At 35.2% G+C, this 25,334-nt stretch overlaps 1 protein-coding gene across 1 annotated transcript; it reads left to right on the forward strand.

Annotated features, from left to right (window-relative positions):
• The first annotated feature begins 13,807 nt into the window (after nt 1-13,807).
• On the forward strand, nt 13,808-24,724 carry LOC136808947 (insulin gene enhancer protein ISL-2B-like). Its single transcript, XM_067065513.1, has 8 exons — nt 13,808-13,981; nt 15,173-15,383; nt 18,175-18,383; nt 19,313-19,521; nt 21,735-21,914; nt 22,259-22,604; nt 23,437-23,624; nt 24,694-24,724. Exons 1-8 carry the CDS (start codon nt 13,924-13,926, stop codon nt 24,700-24,702), a joined length of 1,410 nt encoding a protein of 469 aa, XP_066921614.1. The 5' UTR covers nt 13,808-13,923; the 3' UTR covers nt 24,703-24,724.
• The last annotated feature ends 610 nt before the right edge of the window (nt 24,725-25,334 follow it).

Raw genomic sequence — 25,334 nt, forward strand, 5'->3', positions numbered from 1 at the left:
TGGATAATAAGGCCCAAATTAGTGCCTGGTAAGTATCACAAGTATACACAGGGTTTAAAACATAAAAGATAAACAACCAAGATCTTATAAAAGTACACAAAAGAAAAAAAAAAATCTTTACGTATCTTACTGTCGAAGTTATTACCATAACAACAGGATTTTAAGCATTCTTGTTGGGAGTACGAGTATTTTTGAATGGACGATTGTCAAATAAATTTCGTTACAGTGGAATTTCGTTGCAATCAACCACCAAAAATAATCTGCATAAATCACTTTTGTCCATATTCAATCATTGTTGTCTACTATTATCATTTAACATTGTTTTCACTTTATTTTTATTTATTTATTTATTTGTTCTTTTATTTAAACGTTGGTAATAAAACACGTTTACAAGTACTAATTACCTCCCAAACATGAATCGAATATTCCTCTTATAGTAATAATATTTAGAATTTAAAAATTACTTAGGAATCGATATAGAACAGAGTTTTGCTTTATGAAACAATCGATTTTGGCCTTGATTAATTTTTTCTTTTAAATTCAGGCAAAAGATTTCAATAGTTTTGAATTCTAACGGTAGTCATTCCAAGCTTGGCCAGCTCGGAAAAATTTAAAGGAATTCAAACAAACTGTGTTCTGGGGAAGTGGGAAGTCTAACTTTGAGCGCCTTTCGAAGGACGAGGGACGTTCGTTGGGGGTTGGAAGTAGTCCCCGTTTTCAATTTACATTCTTCATCGTATCTAAATGACTTTGGATTTTAATTCAAATTTGGTCCCAGGCCTAACAAATTTTTATTTGCCGATTCTTATTGACGCGCCTTTATAAACTTCACAAGCATAAAACTGGCGATTTTTAGTATGGGATTGACTCACATTTAGTCTCTTTCTTCAAACCGTTCATCATAGTTAAGATTATAGATAGAATTTTGCTTAGGCCTTGAGGGGGCCCACAATGAGGTGCGTGAAGAAGGTTTGTGGCCAATTTGTACTAAAAAATCCAGACATGACGAGACCAATATCTAAAAGCAGAGAAATAAAACTATTAAAATAATTAAATCTGCTTGATCTTGGTTTAAATATGCCTAATTCTAAAAATCGTTTTGTTTCTTCTGTGTGCCGCTTTTTTGCAGATGTCCCCCTGTACGTGATGTCTAAACAAGTGAGGCCACTGTCGATTAGGTACTCCAAAGCAGTTTCACGCTCTCGGAAGACTCTTAATGTAATATTCCCAAACATTGAAAACTATTATTTGCATTCTTTGTGCCTGGAAAATTAATTGATATTGGGACAAACTTGTTTGGATCGAAAAATTGAATTCATATCTTGAATGTAGTAAGGGGGGAAAGGAGAAGATTTTATTTGACGTCAAGCCAAATTCCACTGATTTGGTCTATTTTATATATCTTGTTTAATCCATTCCCAAAGGTCAAAGTCAAAATCGCGTATACGTATTTTTGACTGCAGGAAAGAGAGCTTGATTTAAAAAAACTTCCAGAAAAACTTCTCCATTCCATTTCCTGCATGTTGACCAATCGGGAAAAAATTTTCCAAGCGGAATAGAATTCTACTGTCGAAAGAGTAAAATGCCCGCGGCGCCTTGCTCTTAAAAGACAAAGTTTTTTAGCTAGCAAACTGCCGTACCGGAAAAAAATACCGAAACATTTACGGAAGAGGACTAACTCGTGTAGCTTGCGCGACAAAAACAAACAAACCAAAGTTTGCCAAACAAAAAATTTCGAAAGCCCGCCAATATCTAAGCGTGAATGAAGCTATGAGTGCCTCCTCACTCGCTGCGCCGTTTCTGGGGGCAAAAAGTTTTTGATTTGTATCCCCCTGTGCACTGACCCACTGGGATTCCAGGCCCACTGGAAAATTTTGGCGAAAATTTCTCCCCCGTTGGGAAAATTACCCCTTGGAATTTTCCCCACCTGGGGAATAATTGACTTTGATTTCATCCCCATTTGAAATTCCCTGCTCAAAAAATTGCACTACAAACAATCCCCACGGGTTTGTTATTTTTCAACCTTGGAAAATAGAGTTTTTTATACTCATTGGAATTTCAATAGGAATTTTATCCTTACTGAGGAAAAGTTCCACCGGCCTGTTGGGGACCCGGGTAGATTGTTAGTTATTTGAATTATTAACGACGAAAAATCAATCATTCTGATTATTATTGTATTCAATTTTAAGTAGTGCGTACTAAATGTGAATATTATAGAAGATATTTTTTACCTTTAAAAAATATTTGTTTGCACATAGGAGTCGTTAGGACGTGATTTCAAGAATCTTTTATTGCTGGCTTTATTAAGTTCATATGGCTAAGCCAGCGGCTCAATTTGGGTCAGTCAGGAACCGAAGGATTAAAACTTGATTAAATTGATTCAAAAACAAAATTAAAAAACATCTCACTACAGATTTTGCACAATTTTACAAGGGTTTTTTATAGGACTATGTATTCAGTGGTTCTTTTCTAACTTGTGATTTGCTCAGTACGGCTTCACCCCGATCCCTGGATGATTGCCATGGATACTTGTTATCCACTTTTTTTTTTTTTTGCGTGCGTGTGAATGGAGATCGGGATTGTCTCCCCAGCATGATATGTAATACTGTGATCCTCACGGGAGAAAAACAACCGAAGTAAAGAAACGGGGCGTTTGCCACCCGGTCTTTGCTTTCACGCATAACAAACTAATTGACAAAACACCGTTGTTTTCGGGTGTTCCCAGTATTAAAGTGATTATGTCAAGATTTTAATATTTTCCGTCTGAATTCCATTGTTTTAACAATCATTGTTTGTTTATTTTACAGGTTGTGATAAAAAATATACGAATAAAAAAAAAGCATTGACATGCCATCGTCAGCTAATCCGAGCTGCTTGTTGAAGCCTTCTTATCCATTGGTTATTTGGATGTGTGTGTGAGACGTGAGATGAACCTTCCTATGGCATCCTTCCCTGGTTGAAATTTTATATTTGGGGGTGGAAATTAATCGGTACCCATCCCGTGATGAAGGTAAGTTGACTATGATCTTGTTATAACTTATGTCTTCATTTTCAAAACTTACCTAAGCGCTATATTTTATTGCTCCGGCCTAGGAGCCTTAAATCTCTCTGTCCGGTCAAGAATTTTTTGTTTTTATCTAATCCGATGATCTATTCCGATTTAATAAAAAGGATTATCCAATACTATGGATTTTCTTCGCCGAAAGTATTTGAAAAATGGCTGCCGAAAGTGGACTAGCTATGTGTGCAAATACTGCAAATCTCAGTGAAAATTGACCATTTTCATCTTATCATGATGTTTTGGACTGATTTATGAGACGTTTGATGCACACTGGCTCTCTAACAAGTGGAAGACTTTGGAGAATTTTTGGCATAATCGTAGCTAGCGAGTGCTTAAATATTGCATTGGCTAACAACCATAAAACTCTGTAGGAACTTACAATGAGACTTTCAAACACACACATTGGAATTTAAAAGAGAATTAAACTAAACATACCGTGAAATTAAAAACGACTGCTAGTTTTTGTGGTGTTATGGCGAAATGATCCTGTTTGTATTTCATCATTGGTTGTATTGCACACTCCTTTGATTCTTAAACCCGGGCAGATTTTTTACAACATATCACTAGAGATTCAGTAAGAGTCTAAAACACATTCTGATGAAAATTTGAACAATTGGAGAATTTTTCACAGTATTTTGGAAAAATGATATTTTTGGACTGTCGTAATTTTCATCGCGGCTGGCGACCGTTCCTTTGATTTTTCAAACCGACACATATTTTAGCACATCACTAGAGAATTCATAAAGGATACTAAAAACAATTCCTGTGAAATTTGAACAAGATTGGAGAAATTTCAGTGTTGGCTGAAAATGATCGTTTTTGGACTTTGTCGTAATTTCATCGCGCTGGCCGCGTTCCTTTGATTTTCAAACCCGACACAGCTTTTTTACAACATATCACTAGGAGAATTCAGTAAGGATACTAAAACACATTCCTGGTAAATTGAACAAATAGGAGAAATTTCCAGTGTTATAACGAAAATTATTTTTTGGACGTTGTCCGTAATTCATGCTGGGGCGACCGTTCCTTTGAGATTTTCAAACCGAAACAGGTTTTTTCCAAATATACCACTATTATTCATACACTATATTGTACCATTTTTTTTGTTTTATCCTACTCTCTCCAAGTATTATCCCACAGAAAAAAATAATGGTGCTAATAAAAGCTGTGGCTTAATTTGGCTATTTTTCTCCCCACTTGCCAATATTTTATTCCGGACAATCAAATCAAATGCTAGATAACGGCGTTTTATATCGGTGCTTTCGCTCCGCATTGGCGTGATTCGATAATATGCGAGTTGCGAGTTGGTCCCTGCGAGTTGGCGGAGTTGCTATCGAATATGGCGTGGCGAGTTGCAAGTAGTTTGGCGAGTTATCGGGTTACGGTTGCTATTTTTTTAAGTAATAAAAAAGGCGAGTTGCCGAGTTGAAAGATATGCGCCACGTTACGACATCAAAACTTCGCGAGTGCAATTAAAATGTCGAGTGCAGATTAAAAATCGCGAGTTTGAAAAACCAAAAGTGCGAGTTGCAAAATAATTAATTCGCTAGTGCAAATTAAAAATCGCGAGTTGAAAAATCAAACGTTGCGAGTTGCAAATAAAATCCGAGTTTGAAAACATCAAAAGTGCGAGTTGCAAAGTTAAAATCGCTAGTTGAAAAACTCAAAAGTGGAGTTTGCACATAATTAATTCGCGATTGTTGAACAAATCAAACGTGCGAGAGTGGCAAAATTAAAATCGCCGAGTTGGAAAAATCAAAAGTGGCGTTTGCACGTCTTTGTTCAACCGTGTGTGTTTAGGTTTCCAAATTGGAGAAAAAGTTTTGTATCGGAAAGATTAAAAGCTGATATATAAAAACAGTATTTATACTGTGAAACTCTTGTTAATTTCGAATCTTAAAATTTCCTTATTATGGTGGTATAAATAAATATTTACGATAGAATGCTTTTTTTCGCTCGGAAAAAAAACAAGAAAATCCTAGATTGGAAATACATAAAATTTGTACTAGCTTTCTTTTGTGAGCATTGCTTGATAGCTTAGTTATGTAATGTCCTTCGCCTACTTTGAGAATCCCCGACACTTTTTCTAATCGCAAACTTTAAATTTTTGAGTTATTGTCATTCCTGTAGATTATCGAGTTATTTGCGTTCCTTTCAATTTTCGAGTGTATTCGTGTTTTAATCGATTTTTTTCCTTCTTTAACATTCTCGAGGTATTTTTGCTTGATTCGTTATTCGAAACTCAAAAAAATCAATAGAAATAAAGATCACAAATCAATGCATGAATACATGTTAGGTATTTATTAAAGCTATTTTAATATCTATAACCGTCACTTTTTCCACTTTATTAAATATAATCTTGCTGTTGTGAAACATTGACGGTTACGCACAAAAAACCTTCAGAGAATTTGATAGTGTCCAGGGAAGAAAGAAATTCGAAAAAAGAAATCCATTTTTTACGAACCACGCCGACGGGGTATCGGGGATAGGTGGTTCGACCAGGTGCTTTCGGGCATGTTTTCATCTCAAATGTAAACAAACACTTACTAGTTATCCTTGGGAGGTTTTGCTGTCGAAAACAAATTGGAATCTTCTCACAATTGATTGAAAATAAAGTTTTATAAATTAAAGGGCTCCTTTCGAAGGCAGGAAAAAGCTTATGTGTGTGAAAAACTGAAGAAACAAAGCATTTCATTCCCCCCTGAACTTCTTTTCGAAATGACAAAAATAAAACACCCAGGCAGACGCTGGATGAGGAGTTCTAAACAAAACAGTGCGTACTATCAAAATATACCGTTTATATTCTGCAAAATAAAGAACAATTAATCAAAAACTGCAAAAAATGCGAATTCATGTAACTAAAGAAGCTTACGAAAACAAATATTTTCATTTCAACTCCGATTTGAATTTTCAAAACTCGCACTTTTGTTTTTTTCAAAACTCGCGATTTTAATTTGCCAAATCTCGCCGATTTTTTTAATTGCAACTCCGCATTTTTAATTTTTCAACTCGCGATTTTAATCTTGCAATCTCAATTTTGGGATTTTAAACTTCGCAATTTAATTTGCAACTCCTCAATTTTGATTTTTCAACTCGCGATTTTTAATTAGCAACTTCGTCACTTTTGATTTTTCAAACTCGTGAATTTAAATTTTGCAAAACTCGCGATTTAATCTGCAACTCGTGATTTTGATGTCTTAACGTGAAGTTTTCAACTCGCAACTCGCACTTTTATTTGTTTACAATAGCAATCGTAACTCGCAACCGCATATTTGATAGCACCTCGCAACTCGTTAGACCACTCGCAACTCGTATTAAAAATCACCTATTGGCAAGTTTAGAAAGAAAAAAATTTTAAGAACTCGGAAACTATTCCTTCAAATGTTATCTCCTTTGGCTCCCTTTTTGAAACTTTTTAGTCGGGAGACTGGAGTGGGCGGGGGGTGGGTTGGTTTTTAGGGATCGACAGTGCATGTGTAATCACTTAGAAGACTAAAACTTCAGGTGGTTTATTTATTTGTTAAGATTATTTAACATTATTCTCACCACTCGCTCCTGCAATGAATTTTCTTACTTTGCTTTCTGACTGTTCTGATTAGTAGTTTTGTGGGCAACGTTCTTAAAAACAAAACTACTCAACAAGGTCTTCATCTTTACATCTTTTAATCTCTTAAGCCGGAGTTCCAACCAGCTTTTATTTCTTCCGTGATTTACTAGTTAGATAACTAGGAATTCCAATATCTTGTGACATTGATTGCGGTTGCGTTTGTGACGTCAGCGACTGTTTACTATCGGATAAAAACAAAAACACTTTGATTAAAAATTAATATTTCTTTCTTAATTCGATAATTTTTCTGACGCGCGCGAAACACTTCTTTGTAAAAAATAATGTTCTTTTCGTGCCATTTTTACACCCTCTGAGTGTTGAGAAGAGGATTATTTTCTTACCCTGAAATTGAAGCGAAACAAATATTATTATATTTATAGTTCTCCCGACATATAAAAAATGATTTATTTATTATTATTTTTATGGTATACTAAATAAAGATATAGCCTTTTCTTTCCCCAATTTTTGATTCAGAAAAGGTGCTATCAATAATTTTCACACCTTCGAAAATGGCTTTAACGCTTCGCAAAAAAAATAATGGCGGGAATAGGGAAAATTTCTTTCTCGGATTTATTTTCATCTTGTGATTGTTATTTCAAAAATTCAATTTGAAAAAAACAAATACGTAAGAGGCTACATTATTTTTTTATAAGAACCAGTAAATTTTTTATACTGATCGACTGTCCTTATCTTTTTTGGTAGCCTCAAATTGATCTTATATTGCTCTCATTTTTAGGGCAAAACTGAGGTAATTAAGGTTTGATATCCTATTTTGACCTTTTATTTGCTTAAAATTTAGCAATTTATTCTGTTCTTATGTTTCGGTATTTTTTAGTCTCATTATTCTTATAAAGTTATGCTTATATTTGTTAAAAAGTTGGGTATTAGGATCTGAAATTCTTTGGAGCAAAACTGAAAATGGCTGCAAGGTGCTGAAAAAAAACACAAAAATGTTGCATTATTATTTTAGAGTTTGTATTTAAATGTAAAGAGATTAATTCACATGTGCTGATAAACTTTCTTTTCTATTTCTATGCCACTGAGGAGCCACAGAACTCATTTTTCTTTTTTTTCTTTTTTTTTTATGATAACAATTTTGTAAGAATAGCGAGGCTTAAAATGTCAAAAAATAACAACACAAGAACAAAATCAGAAAAAGTTTTTCCCTAGAAAAATAAGAACAATATAAGAACAGTCAGAGATCAAAGTCTAAAAAAATAAGTACTACGAAACTCAACAAAAAATTTACTGGTTCTTATGAAAGAAGAGTGTACCACTCACGTTCTTACGGTGGCTGATTAGTGCTATTTTAAAACTACTTATACTTAGAGGTTCTAAGTCGACTTGGTAGTGCTAAGTCAACTTGGTAGTGCTAAGTCAACTTGGTAGTGCTAAGTCAACTTGGCAGTGCTAAGTCAACTTGGTAGTGCTAAGTCAACTTGGCAGTGCTAAGTCAACTTGGTAGTGCTAAGTCAACTTGGTAGTGCTAAGTCAACTTGGTAGTGCTAAGTCAACTTGGTAGTGCTAAGTCAACTTGTAGTGCTAAGTCAACTTGGTATGCTAGTGTAGTGCTAAACTTGCTAGTGCTAAGTCGACTTGGTAGTGCTAAGTCGACTTGGTAGTGCTAAGTCGACTTGGTAGTGCTAAGTCGACTTGGCAGTGCTCACTTGGACTTGGCACTCCTAAGTTGAAACGTTGACTTGGCACTCCTAAGTTGGACTTGGCACTTCTAAGTTGACTTGGCATTCTAAGTAGTCGACTTAGTAGTTCTAAGTTGACTTACAACTTAGAACTACTAAGTTGACTTAGAAGTACTAAGTCGACTTAGAACCCGTAAGTATAAGTAGTTTATACATGGCACTAACAAGCCACGGTACGTTCTTCACGCAGAAAAAAAATTGAAAAGATTTGTCCACCCCCACCCCCTGTATGGTTTTTAATGGAACAGCCCTGGGACTAATTTGATCAAATTTCGATATTTTAGAGGGAATTTTTTTTTTCGACTCTTACTGGGACTGAGATTTAATTTTCTGATTTTTTAAACCCTTACTGGGACTGCCAGGCTCCATAAAGGCACCCTTAAGGGCGGCACATACCCGTACCCTTCACTTGCCTAAGAATACCCTCCCGGACTTATTGGTTGCCAAATTCTTTAAAAATATTTGGCGAACTTGATATTTCGGACCATAGCAAATACTTTTTATTTTCATATTTTCAAATTGGAAGATAGAAACCTGCAAGGAATTTTCAAAGATTTTTCAAATAAAGCTGGAAAACAATGGAATTTTGTTTGAACTTAAATTTCCACGTGTTTGCGGTATCAAAAAAACTAACCCGATTAAAGAAGATTTAGCGGGGGCTATATCATTTTATGCAAGCTCCAAGTCAAAATAGAGGTCTTTATATAGGAACACACTATATAAGAACATAAGGCTTCAATGGCCAAAATATTAAGAACAAGTTAAGAACGTTTTAAGGCTTTGGGGGTACTCTAAAACACCCGATTTCTTAGGAAAATGGACAAAAATGCTCAAAAAATTAGAAAAATAAGCACATGTTAAGAACATTTTTAGGCTTAAAACTCATAAGGCTAATAGGAACATCCCAAGGCCTCAAAAATTTTGGATGCTCTTATTAAATAAAAAACGTGTAGGGAAAATAAAAAGTTTTCCGACCTAAAAACGTAAAAAAATAATCTGATAGTATAGGTGTGACAATAAAACTAAAACGTAACATCAAAAATCAGATAAATTAAAAACACCTTGTATCATAAATTAAAAATCTTAGTTTGGAAAGTTTACAATAAAAATGTAACCTTATCTCTAAGATGAAAAAGTTCGTCCGTTTTTTTTGTTCCATAAAGGGGAGAAAATGACTGCCTTTTGGTCTATGATAGCTTATCAGAGACAAATATTGAAAAATCAAATTTTAAAGATTGAAATTCCATGATAACTTACATAAGTCTTTTTTATAAGAATATAAATTTTACCTCAGCCTTTGCCACTCTTTTTCAATATGATTCCATGTTATGTGAGTGTTTTTTTGAAGGGATCGGGATTTTTGTAGCGACCGCAGTGCAGTGGTAGAGCATTCGGCTACGGTGCGAAAGGTTGTGGGTTCAACCCCTAGCCGGGTCATACCAAAGATTTCCAAAATGGTACTTGATGCCTCTCTGGTACTAGATGGTACTAGATAGCTATCGAAAGAGGAGCCTTCGGGTCGCCTCCGACTGTGGTCGCAGACTTATTTTTGAAGGTCTAAAAGGGGACTTGTACTGCAAGTTTCTTAAGTCTGGTGTTGCTTTAAGTTTGACTCAAATTTCAAGCTTTTTTTCTCAATAATTGTTCTTATTATATGAAAAGGCTTCAAATTAAATATATATAAAATATACATAAGGTCTACTCGTATCAAATGTTATCTATCAGGGTCAAATTTTTGGTAACAATTTTTATCTGTCAGGGTTCTTATTCGAACTTTAAAGTTACGTCCCTGGCTGCCAGGGCTGAAGTATTTCAATTGGATGAAATTCCACGGGGATATAATCTACCGGAGAGGAGGAGTGCTTACCTTGTCGGCAGCTAGGGACGTACCTTTGAAGTTCGAATAAGAATCCTGGCAGATATCCGATTTTGGCAATAAAATGAGAACCCAATAGGCGAAATTTGGACCCTGTCGAATCAGATATTTTTTACAAAACCCAAAATACTGCAAAATAATGAAAGTGCCAAAAGCCTAGCTTTTTAGATATACCTTTCAAAACTTTATGAATTTTCAACCCTGTCAGATATCTTTAGATTCTGTATAGTGAACCTCGCCAGCGGTACGTCGCCGTTTCCATTGTTGGGAGTATCCCTGGTACACACGTAAAATGTAACACTGTCGTCCAACAAAGTGACAGGGACAGGCTAGAGTGCCCCCCCCTTCTGATAATTTACCGGAGTTGAATTCCCGAATTCCGTCTGCTAAGAGAAACAAGAAAAACGTTCGAACGAAATTCGACAATTTATCAAATGGAAAATGTTTAATGGTGATATGATGCCACAGCTTTCCAAGAAATTCGATTCTTTTCTACTTAAATTTTCATCTTCATTTTTCGATCTTTTTCGATTTTTTCACTTGATAATGTTCCACACCAATATTTTGGGGCAGACTTTAATATTTATCCACTTATGAATATAAAAAAACTATCGCCAAAGTGATTGGGTCTCTGTTTTTTCAAAGTAAAATTTCTTTCATATCTCCGGGTTATTACCATTGCTCTTTGCCGGGCAATCCGGCTGAAAACAACTAATGAAATAGACTAAAGGTATAAAAAATGCCTAATGTCTGAGTGAGAAAGTGGCTGGTAACTTTCTAAAATTGCCTTGTCAGAAAGACAGAGTCTTTTTTTGTTGGAGGTTACCATTAGGATTTTTCTTTCAGAAGTCGTCATCGAGCCACTAGGTTCAAACCAAGCTGGCACATAATTTTTGAAGTATTTGTTGAACATTTTTTAGGAGCGGACAGCTTCGTTCATTTGGTAATTTGTATTTTCAGCGGAAATTTATTAATTTAGCCAGAATGTTTAGCCAATTTTTGGATAGTTGGCTGTAAGTACGGTACTTTTTCAGTAAACCCAAAGGGATAGATGTCTGACAATGTTATTTGGAAAGTTAAGTCAAATCTTACTAGGACTTCAACATAATGGATACACCAATAAGCAAATGATACGAGACATAATGACAAATAATAATCTTTCCCTCTGCTACAATTAAAGTCATAATATTTGAAAAAAAAAAGGAAATTCCCACGAAATCTTACCACCACAAACGATTTGGAAGCGCTCTAAATTAGGTTGGAAGGGTAGAGTTTTAACGCTTGACTTAAAACTTAAGACCTTAGCATCTGAGGATCCAAAAGTCCAAGAATGGTCAAATAGGGCTCAGAATATAACCTGGAATGGAAGTTTATAAACCCCTCCCGAATTGAAATATTCGAATAAATTTATCAATTAGCCCAAAAGCGACTTTCTCGCCCGAACTTTAAATTGCTAACAACTAGGAATTAACCAAAATTCTCTATATTTTTTTTGACCGAGATTGAAGGTACTAAGTGATATTGCCAAGGCTTTTTTTAAATGCATGAACTTTCGCGAGTTTTTAATACCCGAAACTTTGATAACAAGTTTCTCTGGTCATTTCTTATAATCTTCCCAACAAATATAGATGCAAATAGCATTTAACATAGGTATGCTCTTCTTTCTTTCCCAAATGGATTATCTCTGTATTGCTATCCCCACAAATCCCTCGAAATTTCATTTTAAAGTATGGTGGGTTTACATACAGGCCTCACAAGCGAAAATGGATCAAAAATCTTTTGAAAAACGTATTTGTATTCAACTGCGTGCTGCTCATTATAGTTCGGTAAAGTTAGACTTTTACCTTGAAAAAAATAAATATGTGGCTGAAATTTGGTGCGTAGGTTCCTTATGGATCCAAGAACCACAAAAAAAAACCGCTATATTTCGGACTCTTTTTTGGCATTTTATGATGACGTCAATTTCCAGTACAAACCCCTGCAAACGAGATTTTCTTAAATTTTTCAAAAATTAATTTCAACTGTCAACAAAAATCATTGATCCTGAAACCCAAATATCTGGTGATTTAACCATGAAACCCTATAAACCATACTAATGCCTATCAATCGAGCTTAGAAAATGTAAATATTATTGAGCAGCGTCATACGCAGGAAACAAGGCAGATTTTTTACATTTTTGGTTATTGGAACATTAACTAGACAAAATTTCAGAAACTCAGGCAAGTTAAGGCCTGTGCAAAAAATTCGATAAATCGTGACGGCCGTGACGGCCAGTTGTTCCACCCCTTTTTATGGGAAAATTTTTCATTATTTTAACTCTTCATATTAATACCTTTCCAAAAAGTCCCGGGACAAAAATTCTGTTTCAGCCATTTTGGGAAATTAAAGGCAAAACACTTTTTGCTGACGTCAGCAAAGATTTGAAAGACTAATATCTCCTGGAATATTTATTGAAATGAGCCCAAATTTTGTACGAAGGTAGAGTGGATAAATGTCTTTCATTTCCAAAAAAAATTCCAAAAAATTGATGACGTCAGCAAAAATCAGCAATTTTCGTTTTTCCTAAAAAAATGCTGACGTCATCAATTTTTCGGGAAATTTTTTTTTGGAAATAAAAGATATCTATTCAGGTTCGATTGATTTTTAGCGCTTTATCTAGAAACAAATAGTGAACTAAGGTGAAAAATACAAGCGAAAAGAGATCAAAAATTGTTATAATTTCTGACGTCAGAAATAAAAAATGAGAGAAATGATGTCAACGCATTGTTCATTTTCCTTTGAAAAAGTGACGTCACAATGAATTTTCCTAACGACGGGCAACTCTGGACAGTGTAGGCCCGTCGTCATGCGAAATGAACCAATTGCATTGCGCAAAAAGCCGTGCAGCCCGCTTTGAAAAAGTAACTGGTTAACAACATTTAAAGTTATACCTCGTTGTAAAAATAATATTAAGCGGATCACTTCAGATAATCAAATTTTTTAATTTACTTTTTTGAATCATTTTTCCTCCAATCACTTGCAAGACTCGCTGATTTTCGATTTTCGGTTTAGACATTTCCGTAACTTTGCATTTCCTAGTAACTCTCTGCTTCTATTGTATTTTTTTGCGTGTGTAGGTAGGTATAAAAGATGAGTAATGAAATTTACAAAATCAAGTTTGGTTGTTTTCTCACGGTTTTTTATATCCTGACATGGTCAAATAATCGATACTTCAGCCCACCGTAGGTAATCCCAAATTTACCGAAAACTCGAAAAATCGGATTACATTTTTCTAGAAATGGAGTGGGAGCTGAAATAGCGACTCAAATTTAACTCCAAAGCTTCATGAAATTTTGATAACATAAAAAGAGAGAGAACAATAGGATGTAGAGAAAATTTTCCAAAGCTCTGGTCAAAAATAATACATACTTTCCCTTAAATTAGTAATTGTTCTTTTTCTTTTTATTGTTTTTCATGATTTTGCATAAAGGAAACAAAAAGGGGGCATTTTAGGGGGTTCTTTTTTATGGAAGGAATAAGTGAAAACGGGACGACACTATCAAATTAAATTACACTTTCGCATGCCTGCTTACTTAATCAACCTCTCACTTTTGATACGGTTAGTGCGTTGGCTCTGATCCTTTTAAAATAAGTAGTTATTTTGGAGATCAATTGGTTTTTCTTTCGATTACCTGAGAGCATGAGTTTATCTCGCTTTGCAAACGATGCGGACTTACGACGGGCGGAGAGTATAGACGGTAAGAAAATCATGATTTTTTTTGCGGTTATTTTATTGGTGGCGTAATGATTTTATTTCATAATGAAAATTGAAAAAATAATCATCAGAAATATTTTTTTTGAAAGCTTTGTATTCCGTTAATTGCTAATTACCTACCCCCATCTCTAAACAAGAGCAAACAAAAATCTTCCCCCTATTAATGCCTAAAAGCTAATTAGAGAAAAGTAAATAGATCTTCACTTTTTGGGCGAGAGGTTGAAGTTTTTTTTTAAAGATAATAAAAATGTCGTGGGAGAACAGAAACTGCGAATGGATTCACTTTTCAAGGTTAGGATTATTGAACTTGAAGCCTAAAGAAGAGAAACTTAAAAAAAGGATCAATTTGTTTGGTAGCACATATTTTATGATGGATAAATGAGCCGTGCATTTCTCAGAATCTGCTAGTGAAGTTAAATTTCAATCCGTACTTGCGTCAAAACGACGTGAGCCGTACGGGTTGTTGTAGGGTCCCGATATTTTCATTTCTTTACACGGAACTTTGAGCTTAGTATTCTTTGCCTGAAAGACAAAAACCGGAACCGAACGAAACCAAAAAACTTTGATGTTGATGTGTACAGGGTAAAATTTTCTGAAATATGAGATGGTGTCAGCACTGACCGTAGTTTATTGGGTCAGGTGTGTTTTTAAGCGTGACACTTAGTTGCAGGGCGGAAACGCCACTCACCGCATGATTCTCTGTGAGATTGTATCGGCTGAAGAGCTCCCCAACATCTTCCCTAATTTCCCAACTTGGCTTGCTTGGTTGACCCGGGCCAGAATTTGTGGGGGAGAGCAGATTCTTATGAGACGGTAATTATCTTTTTGTATTATGAATAGATAATTACTGTGTCATAAAAGTCTGCTCTCTAACATTTTGCGCCCCTCCTGTCTACGCTACTGCGGAAATAGATTTTCAGACATATCTGCCATTCTGTTGAACAGTAGTGTTTGATTAACCAGTGAATTCGAAAAAAGTAAAAAAGTTAAAAAAAAATCCAAAGAATCTTTTATTTATGGACACCTTCCCGCTCCAAACCACCTTTTCTCATCAGGGAACTGTCTACGCTAGCTTTTTCGTCGGCCCACAAAACTCAAGCCAAATCTCATATCCCTTTATAGAGAATGAAATTTCAGACTCAAAACTCAAATGAATCTTATTTCTTTGTTACAGAGAAGACAATCAATCGTTTAGAACTATGTAAGATCCACACTTGCCAGCGCTGCGGGAAATCCATTACAGACGAATTCATCTTACGTTTATCTACATCATCAGAATGGCATACTCAATGTCTTAATTGCGAAAATTGCGGAGATAATCTAAGTTTTTTGGATTCATGTTATGTAAGAAATGGACGACCCTATTGTAAACAAGATTACCAGAGGTTTGTGTGTGTTTATTTCCCTCTCTACTTCGATCGTCAACCAAATCTCGTGTATTTTATTCGAATTGAAAAGGAATTTTGATAGTGCGCCATACCCCTGTGTCACATACCCACTGGGACCCCAGCCCACTGGAAAATTTAGCAAAAATTTCGTCCCCGGTGGGAAAATACCCTGGAATTCTAGCCCCAAAGGGAAATTGACTTTGATTTCATCCCCACTATTGCACTCCAAAATCATCCCACTGGGTTTTTTAACATTAGAACAATAGAATTTTTATCCCCATTGAAGAAAAAAGTTCGGCCGGGGCTGTGAGACAGGGGTGTTACGCCGGGGATTTTTCCCTCTTCAAACATTAATAGGCTCTTTCATTCAAACTGGATTTGAGTGACTCGAAATCTCGAATTATTTTTGGTGTAAAAGGGATCAAAATTTTGGAACTTTGAAATTTTTGACCGATTTTACTCAGCTTAAAAGCATTTATACATTATAAAATGTGCATTTGAAAATGAGATATTTATTTTGTAAAGGAACAATCAAAAGATTTTTCAAAAACGTTAAAATAATGTACTCTTTTGACATGGTAATGCCCGAACATGCCCGAACATTTTCCGGTCATATTTAGCTAAAATAGCAAAATCTTTTCATCAATGTTCGGGTCAAGTTCAAAATCCTGGCCCGAACATGCGCGGGTTAGTTCGGATCATGTTCGGGACTTTTTTTCAGTTCACAACAAGTGACCCGAAAAAGTTTGGGCCATACAGTTAACTTTCCATAATGAGAGAGAGAGAGTATGTTAAGAGAGTTTACGAAGATTCGAAAAACAGAAGGACGAATAAGCGAGAGTCCATTGTAGCTCCGAGTTGTGAGTCAGGCACATAAGTCAAAACGACTTGATTTTTAGGGCTCTTAATACCTTAGTGTGGGCCGGCTGAGATATTACAGTTTTAGATTTCAAATTATTACAATTACTATTTGTAATCGCACGATGGGTTATTTTTTCTTATTTGGCACGTCCTCAGAGAGAGCAATTAATCGTTAATTGCATCCTGTAGAGAGCAATTAATCGTTAATCACACTCTCCAATGCGGCGCCAATGTTTACAAAATTGATTTTAATGTTTTTTCTTACATTTTTTTTTGCATCGAAAGTTTTAATTGCATTCGAAATTTATTTTGTGAGAAAGAAAATCAATAAACAACAATAAAAAAAAGACATAAAGAGAAGAGAAAAATATAAAACTCTCAGTGTAATTTCTGTAATTTACTTTCTTAACTGGGAAAAAGTCCCGGGGGGGTACTAGGTTTGCGAGGTGACGGGTATGTCCGAGCCGAAAATCGAAAATCGACCCTTTGAGAGACAAAATTTTGGTGATTTTGGGACCCTTTGAGAGACTTTTTCCTAAATTTTGGTCCATTTTTTCCAAATTTTGGTTTGATTTTCACCAAATTTTGGTCAAAATTCTTGGAAATCGTGACCCTTTGAGAGAGAAATTTTTGATTTTTGTGATTTTAGGACCCTTTCAGAGACTAACTTTTGAATTTGTACCCCTTTGAGAGACTTTTGAGGAATGAGAAAAGGTACCCTTATGGCTCGCACATACCCGGCACCCATTTTGCCTAAGTACCCCCCCCCCCCCGGGGAAAAAGTAGTGAAAGCCATTGTGCGATTAGCTCGTAATCACATAATAACTCGTACAATTCGAAAATTGCACTCGTGATTTTTTTGTTTCGAATTTTCCTCGTCCTTTCGGACTCGGAAAATTAATAACAAAAAAATCACTCGTGCAATTATATTCGAATTGCACTCGTTATCATGTGATTACATATACTAATGGTCCTTTAATTATGGCTTTCTTTAATTATGAGAAAAGATTAGAGAAAAGATATTATACGCGAAAGGAAAGCGTTAGTTCGGAGGATTTAATCCTTGCAATAACACTTTTTCTCAGTATGTTTTAAAGGTTTTCTTTTTACATAAGTGTTTCCGTTTCATATCAGACACATATTTCATATCAGGGCAGTGTCTGTCTATTGTTATATTATGCTGATATAAGCCAAAAGGTTTTTCTTTTCCACATTCGTGTCAATTCAATATCAAAAAGATGGAAAATCAAAATTGATGAGTAAGCAAATTTTAATTCAATGTGAAAAAGCTCGTGAATTAAAATTGATGTAAGCAAACGATATCATTCTTATTTAAAAACAAAACCTTTAACTAGTAAGGAAATATAAGAGACCTAAATATCATTGGGATGGAAATTCAAGTTCTATTTAAAGGTTGGCACCCGTTGAAAAGAGTTCTTTTAAGTTTGGCTGAAGAACATGATTTCCATGGAAACTGAAACATTCGATTAGCATATGTATAATCGTTTTTTGTATAAGCCAATTCATGGTTAAAATGAATTATAGGCACCATAACCACCGCGCTCTGATAACCACTTTATTGCTGTTGTTTGAACATATTCTGTTGCATTTATCTACTCTAAGGTCCCGAATAAACTTCCCCTACCAGCTAATAATTTTCGAAAATTTTTCTGAAAACCCACCCACCCCGTTCTTATTAGGACCCGTAGGAATTTTGTTGTTTTCTGATTTTGAGTCGGAGTATGAATCAGGCTTAATTTCTTTGGAGCGTTCGAAATTTGCCATTTCAATTCCATTTTATTATTTTGTTTTAGCACTTGAAAGCTCATAACATTTTCGGATTATTCATCACTCATAAATCATTTCGACCGTTAAACAGCAAATTTCCCGCCAAATTATAAAACCTTACATAATTTTTATGATTTAGGATGTTTGGTAAAACATGTTCTGGGTGCAACGTCAAGCTGAACGAAAATGACTTTGTGATGAAAATCAAATCTCACGTCTTTCATCCGGAATGTTTCCGTTGTATTATTTGTAATGTTATCTTGACTTCTGGTGATTCTTTCCGGTTTAATCTCAACGGAATCGTTTGCAAACAACATTTTGATGCTTTCCAAGGAAAACTAAATGAAGGTGAGCCCTTTTTGAAGAGATCCGTTACTTGTTCTGGTACTTCCACTTTTTATACTTTTTAAACATACTCAGATATATGTTTAATATGATGCTTGTCTAGACGCTAGACGGTAACAGACGAACGATAACCGGATGCTTCAGAAGGAGACCCGGAATTCCCGAGTTATTTTTTCCGAGTTACGGAAAAAACCGAGTTATCCCGAGTGATGACGTCATTTTTGTTATTTAGGGACATCATTTTTACATATCATAACTCGGTTTATTTTCTATAAGGAGCATGAATCCGTAAGCAAGCAACCTAGGGATAACTCGGTTTTTTCGTAACTCGTTTTTTTAACTCGGAAAAAATAACTCGGGAATTCCGATTCTCCTTCAGAGGGGTATCCGGAGGAAAAAATTATCTTGAACCACGTTTCCCAAAGAGGGGAGAAAGAACATTTTACTGATACTCATAATTCCCAGAATAATTCTATAATATATACAGTTGACGCTCTCTAATTCGATCTTCAAGGGAAATTGGATTTTCATCGAATAAGGGAGCGTCGTTTCTTGTTGACGGTGGCTCTCAATATTATCGAATAAGTGAGCCTATCGAATAGTAGAACGTCGAATTAGAGAGCGTCAACTGTATTGGGAATAATAAAATTTACTTGAGCAAAACATGAGAAAAGTTAAAGAACATCCAAAAGTTTCAGAAATTTTGGATGTTCTTATAAAAAACGTGTAATGGAGAGATCAAGACATGCACAATGAATAACACCCCCTTCTCACAGACCTGCCAAAGACCCGGTAGGATTCTTTCAGCCAGTTGGGGTAAAAACGGGACTGAAACACAGTAAACAGTCCGTCCTCGCAGATTCAATTTCAGAGAACGTTAAACTGTATTAATTCACGGTATTAATCGTTGTAAATTCAAACTGTAATTTTAGATATGAAAGACCCAAGTATTTTTGATGACGACAGCAATAATTTCGATCACCAGCAGCAACCGATTAAAAATGGCGCAGATAAAATGAAACATGAGAATGGCGTTAGAAAGGAGAATGTGGGCGAACACAATGGGAAGTCTACTGTTGACGCATGCGCAAATGAAACATACAAGCCGACAAGAATTCGGACAGTGTTAACGGACAAGCAGGTTTGAATGTTATTTTTTAAGGAATACTTTCTTCTATAGATGGATAGAGTCGATATTTTACGTGAATAGCCCAGTAATCTAGGACTTTTAGACAGTCTTTCGATTGTTTTCATGGGGTCCACGGCCAGCCGGCTCGGCTATTTATGAACTGAACGTTGGAAGGAGCGGGGATTCGAACCACGAATCCCTGGTTTGAGACGCTGACGCCTTTGACCACTTGGCCATCGCTCCTTGTAATATAAACAAACCTACATGTCTTTTTTTATTAGCAAGTGTCTACCCCTATATAAGATCAGGCTCGCATTATGTTTAGCATTCTATTGTTCTCAAACAATAGAGCCATTGATCATTCAAGTCAGTAAAGAATTAGACACGAAAGTTTTTTATTTAAAAATTTAGCATAAGCTTTTCGACATAGTCATCTTCAGTGCAAATGATTTAAATAAAACGTTAAAAATGCTGTACAGTTTATACAAGAAATGTTTTTGAGAAATCACTGCTAATTCCCATGGGCTATAGTAGATATAGATATCTACGATAGTTAGAGAATTAACAATGATTTCTCAAGGGTAATAAAAACATAAAATATTAAAATGTTTTGCTATTAAAATCAAGTTATGCCATTCCGAAAAAGTAGTAAAGTTTTTGTTTCGGTTTGATTGTTCAATGAAGGGGCATTCAAGGCAATTAAAAACGCTTCCAGGCTCTTTCTTTCTTTTTTGTTGATTGGAGCAGGCGATAGGATTTTCCACGTGAAAGCATGATCAGGGTTATTAAGGAGGTGTTTTGAAGGTTCAGATGTCCCACTTGATGACGTATGTTCAATAGAGCCATTGTTTAGGTACAAAAAATTGAGCTAGCACATGCTTATAAACGTTATGCTTATAAAAGAAAAAACATGTTTATCATTTCCGGATATGGGGAAGGCCGAATCGGGTACTGGGTATCAGCGAGTAGCAATTGAACCTTTACACCCCTATATTTTAAAAGTTCTTGAAAAAATCCCAAAAGGGTTATGTATATAAACTATAGTCTATTCAGCTACCACCGGGGCAATGACTTTTATCAACTCGTTATTTTCGATAACCTGGGTATCCAAACTCAAAATTTTAGAAAAAAAAACTCTTACCTCAACATTTACAAAGTTTTTAAAATTTTAGAGTCTGGTGTAACTAAAAATGTCTGGTACAGTTTGTTTGATACTGTCTGTGAGTAAACCCTTGTTGAAAGGGTTTCAAAACTTTGGGAACCCAGGCAGATACACTTAATTAACTTATCATAAAATCTCTTTTACAAACTCAGAAAACTTTAAAACTTACTTTAAACTACATCAAAACATCATCCACATATATAAAGGCTCCTTTCCAGCGGCCATTTTGTTTAGAAATGAACCTGTGTTTTCATTTTCATTTGTTTATATTATTTTGCAATGTTAGCTTGTTTCCATAAATTATGCACGCGCATAGAAAAATATCGAAAAGCCCGCGAAAATTCTGCTCAGTGACTCGGAGCGAATCGACCAATCAGATCAAATATCCCTACAGTTGGACCAGACCGTAAACCAGAGACAAGATTATAAAAAAACAGACGGTTGAATAGTTTACGGTCTGGATATCCTGGCTATATTTTCGACAGTGGAAAGAAAAAGTTAAATTAAAAAGGACGAGATGGAGTTTTTACAAGCTCTTACTTGATTTGGTTGGTCGTTAACTAGTAATAAAACAATTTTGTTATTTTTTCTAAAGAACGCGTCATTTTTATTACTTCAAATGACCAATTATTATAAAAGATTTCATCTCATCTGAGGATTGTGGATGGACTACCCGGGGACTACAATCATGGACAAAACATTTGAGAGAAATGGGAGTTCCTGGTGAAATTTTAAACACCACAAATGATTTTAAGCGCCTTAAACTACAGTTGGAAAGTAGATTTTTAACTCTGAGTTTTAACATGAGACTTAAGACTTACGACCTTAGGATCTGAGGATTTAAAAGCTCAAATTTGCTCGAATAAGACTTGAAATATAGCCTAGAAGCCACCAAACCCCTCTAAAATCAAAATATTCAATGAAAGAAAGTGGAAGTGCTAAAATAGTAATTCTCGCCCGAACTTTAAATTCTGAAAAACATTAAAATACACTAAAATCTCAATATATTTCGACCATGATTGTACCCATATAATCCAACAAGACGGTACTAATACTTTTCCAGGTCGCCATCTTGAAGACATGTTACACAGCCAATCCACGGCCAGACGCTTTGATGAAGGAACAGTTGGTGGAAATGACTGGATTGTCTTTGAGGGTGATCAGAGTTTGGTTTCAAAACAAACGATGCAAAGATAAAAAGAAATCCGTCACTATAACGGCTAAACGAAAATTCGTCAATTCGGTATAATGGGTTTCATATTATAAGTTTTGGTTTTAAACTGATGTCAATGATTTTTCAAGCCATTTTTTTATTTTTAACTTGAAAAAGACAAATAAAACCGAGTTGACTTTTGACAATTGACTCGAATTAGAGAGAGATCCAAATTACAGGGAGTCTAGTATACCATTTTTCAGCATTAAGAGTCAAAGTCTTAATTCGAAGTTTTTGAATCAGCCTCTTTTTCACCTAATTTTTTTCATCAAAATTGAAAATTAATCCACGTCAAATTTAATCCGCTTAAGGTTTTACTTTCAGGATTCCAATGGAAAGTCAAAATGTAACCAAAAATCTTTTTGAATTTACAGTACGACACAGTCACTCTCTCAACTGCTGCTGCAGCAAACTCATCCCCATACCTCCCGAAAAGGACTGAGAACCAAATTCTAAACAACCAATGGGCTTCAGTTGCTAATCAAACATACAGTCGTCATGGAACAATTCAAAATGGTAGTTATCAAAGTTACCTCATCAATAATGGTGGATTGGACAATGGGTGGTATGAAAAAGAATCTGGTCTGCAAAATATGCAACATCAAACTCCAAGTCCTTCATATTCGACACATGAGGAATTGGATCTAGCAACGAAAACGTCATCATCACTCAAACCGTCCGAGTTTTTCCAACTCATAAATTTGCCAAATAGCTCAGCAGGTAAATAACTTTAGCTTACCATTAGGTTTTAAAACCCATCAGGGTCCTGCGAATTCTTTGGATAAAGAAATGAGGTTTTCTAGAAAAAAATTATCGAATAATATTCTAACTTAATCAATTTAAAAAGTACACTTAATATATAAAATAAGTCCACTTTAACCTAGAAATTGATGATTGTTATGTGATATTTCTCAATATCTTGGCTATCAAAGCCATATCTTCTCCTGTCTGTTCTTATAAAAACTACTGTTAATGTAAGTTTTTTTATAAGAACAATTAGGATCGAAAACTCCAAAAACCAGACCCCATTACTCGAACTTTCCGAACCACTTTTTTACTCGAACTTACTCGAACAAGTAAAGAAATCAAGATCATAAGTTAGACTATGTTCGAGTAATTAGCCGAACTTACTCGAACTTTGGATTCTAAGGTATGTTAAGTTCGAGTAAACATTTCTTCAATCGGACTTCTCGAACTAATCGAACTTCTCCAACTAATCGAACTTCTTCAACTAATCGAACTTCTCCAACTAATCGAACTTCTACAACTAATCGAACTTCTACAACTAATCGAACTTCTCGAACTTCTCACAAATTTTTGAAAATTTCCAGAAGCTCGAGTAAAGGAATTACTCGAACTTTACTTGTTTGAGTAAGTTCGAGTAGCTCGATTCTCGAATTGTTCGAGTCTGGCATAAAATTTACAATTTAAATACTTGAAAGGCATGATCACCCAAAACACCTCAATTTTGCCATAAAAAAGGATAAAAACTACTTGAAGCTCATAAGATTATACAATGTTTTTTCTTCACACAAGCTACTTTATTTTTCAGAGATCAGTAAGAAACATTCGCCCACTTTCAACGCCAACACGCCCGGAGATACATCTTTATACAAGAGCAAACAATCCGCCCATTCTCACATCAGCGAACTAGGGTGGTCTGAAAGCGAAGATGATCACACCACCCACAGCCGCCCTACTGCAACGAGTGGATCTGGTTTCTACACACCTTTCCAAACAGTAAGACGTTTTGTATTTTTTTCAAATCCTTAATTTTCAGCTTCAGTTAAGTAAGAATCTGAGCACAAGACTTTGTTAGATTTTTCATTTCTCTTTTAGATCTTAGGCTATAAACTCGTACACATTTTATATAAGCAACCGTGTTGCTAAGGGTCCAGCCCTGAGAAATGGCCAAAAGATTAAGCAACTTCGAAAATGAGCATTTCCCTGGAAAGCAACTGAAAAGAACACCCCCTTCTCACAGATCCGCCACAGACCCACCTGGTAGGGACTGAAACACATAAATAGTCCGTCCTCACAGGGTAACATTCAGAGAACGTTAAACTGTGATACTCGCGGTATTACTTCTCATAAATTTAAACTATATTTATATATACCTGGAAAGCAACTAAAAATACCTAAGAAATAGGCTTTTTCGACATAAGTTGGCATTGAAATGCGTACTTTCGCGGGGATTATATTTCACGGTTGGGCTTATCCGCGAAATTCAAAAATTTCGCGGGGACTTAATTTCGCGGGTGGCAATATTTACACCATCGACTTTTACTGTCAAATCATGCCATATTGGTTGTTGAAATACACATTATTAGCGCTTCTTTGATGCCAGTAAACATTCAAATAGTATTTAATTGACATATTTTGAGTTTTGTTTAGAAATATTTCGCGGATGAGGCCCTTCCAAAGTTTATCCCATTAAATACCAAAATTGAGGTATTTTGGACATAAAATGAGATAAAAAGCCAAATTTTTTGAAGTTGTTTGGCATTTTTGGCTCAAAATTCATTAGCATTTTTTGACTGAAATCCGGAGAATCCTTAGCAACTGCAGCCCTGAGCCGAAAATTGAGGTTCATTATAAAAAAAATGTGTAAATTAGGTCCATGTCACCCATTTTTTTTTAGTGATTGTTCGACACTTTCTGAAAAACTGTAACTTTTGATCTACTGATTTTAAAAATATTTGGAATTAGAAATTAGACTTAAAATTTAACCAAAAAATTTGCGAGGTTGTAACAAAATCTTCGAATTATCCGGGCCACCGTAACATGGATTTTCTCTTTCTATCCTTAGATTGCGTAATCAGAAGGAAGTATTGCGTAATCAGAAGGAAGTATTGCGTAATGATTGCGATTGAGAGAGGAAAACGATGCCAGCTTTCACAACAGAGATGGGTACGACAAGATAGTATCAATCGAATAATGAAGGAACCAGCTGGAAGGCTGTTCGATTGTCCAAATGACTCCAAATATAATAAAACGTACTCGCGACTTAAAGCTCGAAAGCTACACTTCAAAGTTTTGGTACACCAGTTGGTACATCAATTAATGAACACTTTCTTTAAATGAAACTTATTTACGCGGGAACGAATCATTTTAACGCTTCCATTTTGGTAACGTGAAAATTAGTTCCCGCAAAACATAATTTTTGCAAATATTATCAGCATTTTCGAGACGAAAACCCTACAAAGATGAAAGAAATTTGTCAAAAAAGAGCAAAACGGCGAAAATTATTACAGTTTGGACAATTGTGTTAATTTGTTATGAATTTTATGACATTTTGTATTAACGTGTATTTATCAATAATTCTAAACTTAAGAAGTTTTTCATGACAATTTTGGAAAATTCAAGGTAAAGTATGTTTTTTGACAATTTACAGTTTTTTTCCCATTAATTCGGTTATTGGTGTTTACCATGAATTATTAAAAATTTCGA

This window comes from Clytia hemisphaerica, unplaced genomic scaffold (genome assembly GCF_902728285.1).
Source record: "Clytia hemisphaerica strain Z4C2 unplaced genomic scaffold, Clytia hemisphaerica genome assembly, whole genome shotgun sequence".
Lineage (NCBI taxonomy): Eukaryota > Metazoa > Cnidaria > Hydrozoa > Leptothecata > Clytiidae > Clytia > Clytia hemisphaerica.

Coding starts and splice junctions, on each gene's coding strand:
- LOC136808947 (XM_067065513.1), top strand. CDS start 13,924: ATGAGTTTATCTCGCTTTGCAAACGATGCGGACTTACGACGGGCGGAG. Junction 21,915..22,258: donor AACGAAAATTCGTCAATTCG/GTATAATGGGTT, acceptor TTGAATTTACAG/TACGACACAGTCACTCTCTC. Junction 22,605..23,436: donor TTTGCCAAATAGCTCAGCAG/GTAAATAACTTT, acceptor TTTATTTTTCAG/AGATCAGTAAGAAACATTCG.